Source organism: Corvus kubaryi, unplaced genomic scaffold (assembly GCF_017639235.1).
Source record: "Corvus kubaryi isolate FWS band 111438036 unplaced genomic scaffold, C.kubaryi_AGA036_p1.0 65067, whole genome shotgun sequence".
Taxonomy (NCBI): Eukaryota; Metazoa; Chordata; class Aves; order Passeriformes; family Corvidae; genus Corvus; species Corvus kubaryi.
In genome coordinates, this window is record NW_024581738.1 from 44,018 (window position 1) to 53,003 (window position 8,986).

At 55.4% G+C, this 8,986-nt stretch overlaps 1 protein-coding gene across 1 annotated transcript; it reads left to right on the forward strand.

Annotated features, from left to right (window-relative positions):
- Positions 1-6,001: 6,001 nt before the first annotated feature.
- LOC121672981 (dexamethasone-induced Ras-related protein 1-like) lies at positions 6,002-7,988 on the forward strand. The gene is made up of 2 exons (XM_042045965.1): positions 6,002-6,410; positions 6,652-7,988. Exons 1-2 carry the CDS (start codon positions 6,125-6,127, stop codon positions 7,200-7,202), a joined length of 837 nt encoding a protein of 278 aa, XP_041901899.1. The 5' UTR covers positions 6,002-6,124; the 3' UTR covers positions 7,203-7,988.
- The last annotated feature ends 998 nt before the right edge of the window (positions 7,989-8,986 follow it).

An 8,986-nucleotide genomic window follows, 5' to 3' on the forward strand; every position in this document is an offset into this window, starting at 1 on the left:
CATCTCCCTTCCATGGAACTGCACATGGTAATTCCTTGGGATGAGGGGATCATCTGTGCAATAAACGCCCCAGCAAAGGGGATGTGCCAGCTCCACGCTCACAGGATGCTTCATCCAGGAGCACTTCAGGAGATGGAGGCTGCATCCTGTGGTCCTTTCCCTGATGGGGTGACATGCAGAAGCAGGGACACATTCCAAAGGCCCTTCCCTCCGTTATGACTGCCCATAACCCTGTGCCCGTGTTTGCTTTCGTCCAGGGAAGCTGCGCTGCCTTGCTCCAGGGGAGGGACGGCCACCAGCCCTTACGTGGCAAACAAACACAGAGAGTAAACACGTGGCACAATCCGGGCAGCACGTTCGGCACTGGCGGCATTGGGAATTCGCCATTCCCGCCGGGCTCCTGCTGGCTGAGTCTGCCCTTTGGCTGCTTGGGAAGATGGCAGGAAATGGGGTGCTCAGGGCTCTGGTGGGGGCTCCCAAACCCATCCCAAAGCTGAGGCAGAACCTTGGCTTTTTTGCCAGCAGTTGGGATTTGATGTAAAAGCCAAGATGAGCTTTGAGCTTTGGGGGCAGTTTGGGCACTGCTTTATTGGGAGTCCCTTAATCCAGAGAAGGTGGACAGGGGACATGACAGAATTTATCTTTACAGGGGAATAAACCAGTCTGTTCTATCCCTGTTGTGTAGGGAAAAAATGGTCACAAAGAAATGGGAAGAACACCGTGGTGGGAAGCTATTCCCATGTGGGAAACTCCCAGTGCTGGAGCCCAAACAAATCCCAGGGCTGAGCCACATGGGCACTCTGGCAGGCCCATGCTCGGGATCTGGGATACAGGCAGTTCCCAACTCATGGGTGTCCAGGGAAAGCTTTGAAATTTCCTGCAGTGCCCAGAGAGCAGCAGCAGCAGCACCCCATGCCCATTGTCCCCCTGCCCACGGCATCACCCCCATCGAGGACAGAGTGGAGAAGACTCCATCTAACCCAGCCCAGCCCATTTCCACCCTCACTCGGGGGTCCTTACGCACGGAGCTCCCGCCATGAGGCAGAGGACAAGTTACGAGGCTGTTTTCTTTAATTTTCACACTCCAAAGCCACCCCGAGACAGCCCGGTGAGCCACATCCTCCTTGGCTCCTATTTCAAAGGGAAAAAATGGTAGGAATGTGCTGCTTTTTCCATGTTGCCTTTTCTTCGTGGAGGAACTGTTTACGGAGCGCGGCTCCTTTCCCAGCCTGGGTCGCAGGAGGGCTCAGAGCCGCCAGAGTCCTGGGAAGATGCCGGGGCTGGGCTCTGCCTGCTGGGATGGGAGCCTCAAGGGTCTTGGATTTGGGCACTGGCTCAGCCTTTGCCCAGCTCAACTCCCCCAAATCCCAACCTCTCCACCCCTGCTCTGGCCTCAGCCCCTCTGGACCCACCCGAGCAGATGTGGGACCTGACAGGAAGCATCTCCAGGCTCTGAGCCCTCAGCATCACTACCCTTCCCTCTGCCAGCTCCTGCCTGGCACTGCCCACCTGGCTCCCTGCCTCCTCCTGGGCTTTAATTTCTGTCCTACCAACCCTGCCAACCATCGCTATTTCCATGGGAACCTGCCTGAAATCCACAGCAATGCATCCACTGGGGTCACCAAGCCTCCCTCTCCCCTGTGCCTTGTACTCCAAGCCCAGTTGCTGCCTATCTCCAGTTACAGGTGACATTTCTCTCTAATCTCAGAGAAGCTGAAGGAAACTCTGCTCTTTGGAAGGGAGCAGAAGAGGCTGGAGTTTGGGGACACATCCAAAACATGGAGACACCTTTGTTCAGGCTGGCAGGATGCTGCTGCATTTCAGTGAACTGTGGGTGAGAGGATGGGATGAAAGGAGATGGAAACTGGGAGTGGGGGATTTCCTGGCTCGGAGCTGCATCACGCCGGGCGGAGGGATGTTGTCTCCAAGGGACCTCTTGCCACCCCTTGCCTGGATAACTCCAGGGGATCTGGGGATTTGGAACATGTCTCAGGCTTTCAGATTCTCTCTTAATCAAATCCCAAGTGTTAAAAGGAATCAAGAGACATGAGAAGTGTTGCTAAAGAAGCAGGGGTTGGGGGAAGGAAACAAATAAAGCCACCCCCCGGTCCCCAGAGAAGGAGCAGCTTCTGCATCATATCTCATCTGGGAAAAATTATATGGTGGGAATTACGTGCTTCTTCTGAAAAGCCTTAAAGAGATTTAATAAAATGAGACAAGCTAATAATATAGGGAATGAATAGCAACCCTGGATGCTGCATCTTGATTTAATCAGATGCTTTTCCTCAGGGGGACAAGCAAGAACTATGGCTAAAGCCTCCCTCCCCTTCCCTACCCAGCTGCTCCCCTCTTCCTCTGGCCATTCACTTCATCTCCCACCCCAGGGGAGCAGCCAGGGCAGGATTTGGGGTCCCACAAGTCCCTGCTGTTCACCAGCAGCTGCTGGGAAATGTACAGCCCACACTGGTTCTTTGGGAGCGAGGTAAGGAGCTGGACATTGGCTTGCTGTAGGCCCCGCCCCCCCCCCCGGGAGAGGGACCCTGTCAAAAGGACAGTCCTGAGGGAGAAAAGCAAGAACTGGGGAGCCAGGAGAGCCGGGCTGGGCAGCGGGCTTGGCTCCGTGTGTGGTTGCTCCAGAGCCAGGGAATGCTGTGTGCTGCTGCAGAGGGGATGAGCCCTTGGTAGGATGTGAAGCATCTTAAGGGCAATGACAAGGAGCTCATGCGGGATGTGCTCCTCTCCATGGCCTGGGAGAGCTGCAGGGTCTGCATGTGCCAGCTGGGAACGGCACAAATGGCTCTTCCAGTCCTGTTTCACTGCTTGGACCCGCAGGATCCGGCCGTGAACCGAGGCCAGCCCTGCCCCGGGGGGATGATCCTTCCCAGCTCTGCAGCACACTCAGAAACCAAACTCATGTTCTGATGTAATTGTCCTTTTCCGAGTATCCCCTGCTCTCCTGTCCCTGTGCTGAGCACCCCGCTGCCGCTCCTGCTTTCTGGAACATTTTGCTTCCTACATTTTTGCCGTGGTGCTGCTGCTGTGAGCTCTGTTTTGCTGCTGCACAGTTCGTCCAAGCCAGGCCCTTGGGAGCCACATGTTCTGTCGCTGGGATGTTTGTGTGACTTTTGTGGAATTTCCTTTCCTCAGCCACTTGCTCGCAGACACAGGGTAGGTTTTGCTGGTTGGCAGGTGGCTGGTAAACCAAGGAGGGTGAAAATAGGGAGGGAAATAGCAAGGAAACAAGGATTGATCTGTGTTGAAGGTGATTCCATTAAAGGTGTCACTGGGATTTGTGCAGAGCATCCTGCCTGCGGCTCTGGCTGTGCTGAGCTGATGCATGAAAGAGCCTCTATCCTCCAAAACCAGGCAAGGAGCCAAACATCCCACAAATAGCAGGGGTGAACTCTGGCAGCCATGGGGGAAATGCCCTTTTACCTGCCTCTGCTTAAGCCTTGGGCTATTTGCAGTCAGGTCAGAAATAGGTGGTGATTTGTAAAAGAGTCATAACCGTGGGAAGGCTTTGCCTCGCAGCAAGGTGGATCCTTTATCATCAATCACTGGCAGCGGCTCCCAGCAAATGTGCTTTGCTCCTACAGGAGATGAGTTTCTAGATGAGCCTGGGAGGACTCAGCTAATGCTGTGTAATGCTCCCTGCTTGGGCTCTGCGTGACTCCGTGAGGAGCTGCGCTCTGGGATGGCACAGAAAGTGCCCCCATCCTCTTTCCTGGGAGTTCCAACCACCACTGGCTCTCCTCCACCCGCCCTGGGTCCCTGATGTCCTGCCCTCGCTGTCAGGGGGTCCCTGGCTCTGGTCCCACTCCACCAAACCCACAGGATCCCAGTGCACATCTGTCTCCTGGCATGCTCTGCCCAAAGAACTGTTTAGAAGGCGCAAATGGATTTTTTTCCTGTCAGCCAGGAGCAGGTTTCGAGTGGGCTATTTTTACCTGTTCCTGACTCTATTAATAGTTGTACGGCCAACAATAAATGCTGATTGAGATATTTGATTTGTCTGTCCTCCAGAGGTTGCCATTTCCTATTCTCCCTGTTGTTTTCCATCAACCGCTTCAATTAAATGATCTTTTTGTTATTTGGGGTGATACATTTGGGTTTTGTGTTAGGCTATTAAACTTCTTTGCTGTCTCGCACACAGATGAATAAACACAGGAAACTGTCCCACTTTCTCTCCTCCAAGTGTCCTTGTGCCTCTGGGCAGGATGTTTCCCTGCGGGCAGGGATGGGGCTGTACTGGGCTGTTTAAATTGCTGCTCCCTTCCACCCCACAGACAACCACAATTCCTCTGTAAGCCTTCCAAGAGTGTTTAAATTAATATCCAAGCATGAGACCACACTCAGGGGAAAGGAGAAGCTCAGCACCATCCATTTCCTAAGTGGTGCTGATGAAAGGCACCACTCTGCCCCAGTCTGTGTGTTCTGGCTGTCCCTGAGGTCCCTCTCTGTGTTATAGGGAGGCTTCTGCTGCCCCGAACCTTATTAAAGCATCACCTTTTGCTAAGTCTTTTTTTGGTTGGTGGGGTTTTTTAACATCTATTTTTAAAAAATTTATTTTTATCATAGAACAGTCTGGGTTGGAAGGACCTTAAAGCTCATCTTGTTCCACCCCCTGCCATGGGCAGGGACACCTTCCACTCGACCAGGTTGCTCCACATCCCATCCAACTTGGCCTTGGACACTTCCAGCGATGGGTGCAGCCACTCTGGGCAAACTGTTCCAGTACCTCACCACTCTCAGAGGGAAGAATTTTTTCCCAGTATACCCATCTAGTTCTGCCATCTGTTAGTGTGAAGTCATTCCCTCTTGTCCTGTCACTCCAGCCCTCGCCCAAAGTCCCTCTCCATCTCTCTTGTAGCTCCTTTAGGCACTGGAAGGGGCTCTAAGGTCTTCCTGGAGCCTTCTCTTCCCCAGGCTAACCATTCCCAGTTCTCCCAGTTCTCCCAGTACGGCACCGTCCACGTTCCCATTACCCTTCCCGGCCCTGTGCGCGCTGCCGCCGGCCGGACTCTCGCCTGTCCCCTAGCGGGGAGAACCGGCGCTGCAGCGGCAGCGCTCGGCGCCCCGGCACCGGGACAGGGACCGGGATCAGGGTCCGGGATCAGGGCCGAGGTCGGGGTCAAGGGAAAGCCGCCCTCCTAAGAGCCTCCGCCAAGGGGGCAGCCCCCAGCCCGCGCCGCAGCCCCCGGTAGGACCGAGACTTCGCTCTGCTCCCGGCCCCGCGCACTGGAGCTGGCACGGAACGGGGTCTTTTCTCCTGTGTTTCGGGCATTTGCACCTGGCAAGTGTAAACCGGAGCAAAAACACCTCAGGGAGCGGCTTGGGACCCTCTGCACCCCCGTCCCCGGTTCCTGCATCTCGGGGTGACCCCACTCCCCGAGCCCCGAGAGCCCCGAGCCGGCTGCGGGGCGCCGGGAGCCCGCACCGGGCTGAGAACGGGACGGATACAAAGCACAGGGACCCCGTGCTGAGATGCAAAGAGATCTGTTTACAAACGGGACTGTGAAAGGGACCGGGAGTGTGAGCAGGTCTGCGAGCGGGACTTCGAAGCACCGGCAGTTCCAGTCGGGCTGCGAGCTGGACCGGGCTGTGCAACTCCGGGAGCGCGAACCGGGATGGAAACGGGATCTGGCCGTGCATCTCCGGGAGTGACAACCGGGGTGGGAACGGGACCGGGCTGGGCAGCACCGGGAGTGCGAACTGGGATGGGAACGGGACCGGGCTGCGCAGCAGCCGGACTGGGAACGGGACTGCGAACGGGACAGGGGTGTCAAACACCCGGAGTCCCAACCGGGCTGTGAACGGGGCCAGGCAACCGAGCCCCGGGAGCGCGAACGAGGCTGCGGACGGGAGCGGAGCGCGCAGCCCGGAGCCCGGCGGGGGGCGCGGGCCGAGCCGGGCGCGGAGCCGGGCGCTGACTCAGCCGCCGCCGCCCCGGGCCGTGACGCGCCGAGGGGCGGTCGCTGCCGGCTCCATATAACGTGGCGGCCGCCGTGCAGAGCTCACACCGACCCTTCCTGAGAGGGAAGAGGGGCTGAGCAGCCGGGCAGGCAGCGCCTTCCTCCTTCTTCACCTCTCCTTTTCGGCGCAAGCTGCACTTTTGCCGGCGTCAATGAAACTGGCAGCGATGATCAAGAAGATGTGTCCCAGCGAGGCCGAGCTGAGCATCCCCGCCAAGAACTGCTACCGCATGGTCATCCTGGGCTCCTCCAAGGTGGGCAAGACGGCCATCGTCTCGCGCTTCCTCACCGGCCGCTTCGAGGAGCAATACACGCCCACCATCGAGGATTTCCACCGCAAGTTCTACAGCATCCGCGGTGAGGTGTACCAGCTCGACATCCTGGACACGTCGGGCAACCACCCCTTCCCAGCCATGCGCCGCCTCTCCATCCTCACAGGTACTTGTCAGAGGGTCCCTCTGCCAGACTCCTGCTCAGTTTGGGGATGTTTTTCCAGTCCTGGGAGGAGGGAGATAGGATTTTGTGTTTTCAAGTGGATGGGCAGCTCTTCTTGGTGGACTGGAGGATGCAGGACCCAGGTGCTGCCTGGTCCTTCCTTCTCCAAGTCTGTTTGGCTTAGGAGTGGGTCTCTGTGTGTCCCTATCCCTGGAACGATCTCATGTTCCCTCTTTGTCCCCAGGAGATGTGTTCATCCTCGTGTTCAGCCTGGACAACCGTGACTCCTTTGAGGAGGTGCAGCGCCTGAAGCAGCAAATCCTGGAGACTAAGTCGTGCCTGAAGAATAAAACCAAGGAGAACATAGAGGTGCCCCTGGTCATCTGCGGCAACAAGGGCGACCGGGACTTTTACCGGGAGGTGCAGCCCCGGGAGATCGAGCAGCTGGTGGGAGGGGACCCCAAAAAATGTGCCTACTTCGAGATCTCGGCCAAGAGGAACAGCAGCCTGGACCAGATGTTCCAGGCGCTCTTCGCCATGGCCAAGCTGCCGAGCGAGATGAGCCCTGACCTGCACCGCAAGGTCTCGGTGCAGTACTGCGACATCCTGCACAAGAAAGCGCTGAAAGGCAAAAAGCTGCTGAAGGAGGGGGGCCGGGGCAGCACGGAGGAGGCGTACGGCATCGTGGCCCCCTTCGCCCGGCGGCCCAGCGTGCACAGCGACCTCATGTACATCCGGAAGAAAGCCATCGGCGGCGGGCACGGCAAGGAGAAGGATCGCTGCGTGATCAGCTAGGAGCCCCCGCTTGCCACGGGAAGGAAGGAAGGAAAGAAAGAAGGAAAGGAGGGGGAAAGATGCTCGTTTCCGAATTGACTTTGGGCAGGTGCCCACCCGGGCAGAGAGGGTGTCGCCTCTCCCCCAGCTTCCCTCCTCCCGCTTTCATCATGTCCCTCCCTGGGGGTGCATTTTGGGAGCGAGGGATGCGAAGGGGGAGGCTTTGGAGGGCAGGAGGGGATGTCACTGGGAACAGCCTCCTCCTCTGGGCAAAGAGACGGGGAAAGGGTGAGCTGCTGGGCAGCCAGGTGGGAGGATGAGTGTGGAGGGCACAGACCTTGGTGTTTCTTTCCCTCCCAAACCACCCAGCCTCGGGCACTGTCCTCAGGAGGGAGGGCAGGGGCCTGCCAGCACCTGCCTGGGGCTTTGGGGTTGGTTCTTGTTTTTTTTTTTTTTTCAACTTGAGAAGCTGTGCACGGACTCTGACTCTGTGTTGTGTGTTCATCTGTGTCTGCAAAACACATGCAGAAGACACTCCTAAGCTGTTGCAAAGACATTGCAGAGTTGCAGCCCCGATGGACCAAAAAACTGACTCTTGTTTACATTTGTCTTGTTTGATTTGCAAGATTTGGGGAGGGTGGGGGGAGAGGGAAGGGTTTTACAAGAAAAAAAATAATAATAGGCACTTTATGTAGGTATTGTTTGTCATTGACATGAACAAAACAAAGAATCTTCAAGTGTTTATACCGTGGGTGAAACTTGATGTTTTATTTTTTCTACAAATTAATAAAATATTTTAAAAAATGACACTTGTGGGTTTGTCTTTGCTTCCTTGCCCTATTCCATAGCAAAGCCTGCTAAACAAAAGGCCTGAGCTGTGAGGTGGCAACACCAGCCTCTCACTCAAGCCCTGTATTACCCCATTTTCTCCGTCTCCCAGTGCAAAGGTTCCCGCCTCTGCAAGCCGCTGGGTTTTTGCCACCCAGGGTAACGAGGGGCCACGCAGGGAGTTACTCACTCCAAAGGGTCACTGAGCCAGCACTCTTTCCTCACTCCACTACACTGAGTGACGGTGCTGCCAGCCCCGTGACACGCGGGGCAGTGGGATGTCACTGCCTGCAGTCACCCAGCAAACTGACATCACTTGGTTATAAAGAGCTGATTGTGTTTCACGCTCTTTCCCGATTAACTAAGCACATTTTAATGATGTCAACACAGACTGATTCATTGGCACCCCAGCTGGGATATTGTTTTTACTTTGCAATATGAGTAAAGGAAGTACTTTGCTCAAAAGGTCACCTTTACATCTGATGGTTTTTAATCTCTTCCCAATAGCAAGTTGCAGTAATCATTGCTAGAAGCGAAACAGGATCATTCTTCAAAGAAAGCTTTTCCCAGCTCCAGCTTCTCCTCCAGCTCATTTTCAACCCCCGCTCCCCCCTCATGCAGCAGCACAAACCTGTGTTTAGCACATATTAATGGCAAAAAAAATCATATTGAAGCCACGAAACAATGGTGAGGGAGTGAGACTGCAAAGCAAACCACCTCAGTTTCGCTTGAAACTTGGATTCAAGCTGACAGAGTTAACTTGCTCCTGAACTAAGTGCCAGACATTTCTTTGGCAACAAGTTGTTTCTTCCAGCTCTGCCTATGTCTGATTTCACAGGAACAGCCACTGGCAAAAGAATGGAAAACATCGTCCAGGCATGAGACACAGGAATTTATTGAGCTGGGACAGGCAATGGCTGGTGGAAAGGCAATTTCAGCAATAAAAAATGTGTACATTGTGCTTTGTTTATCTCAGT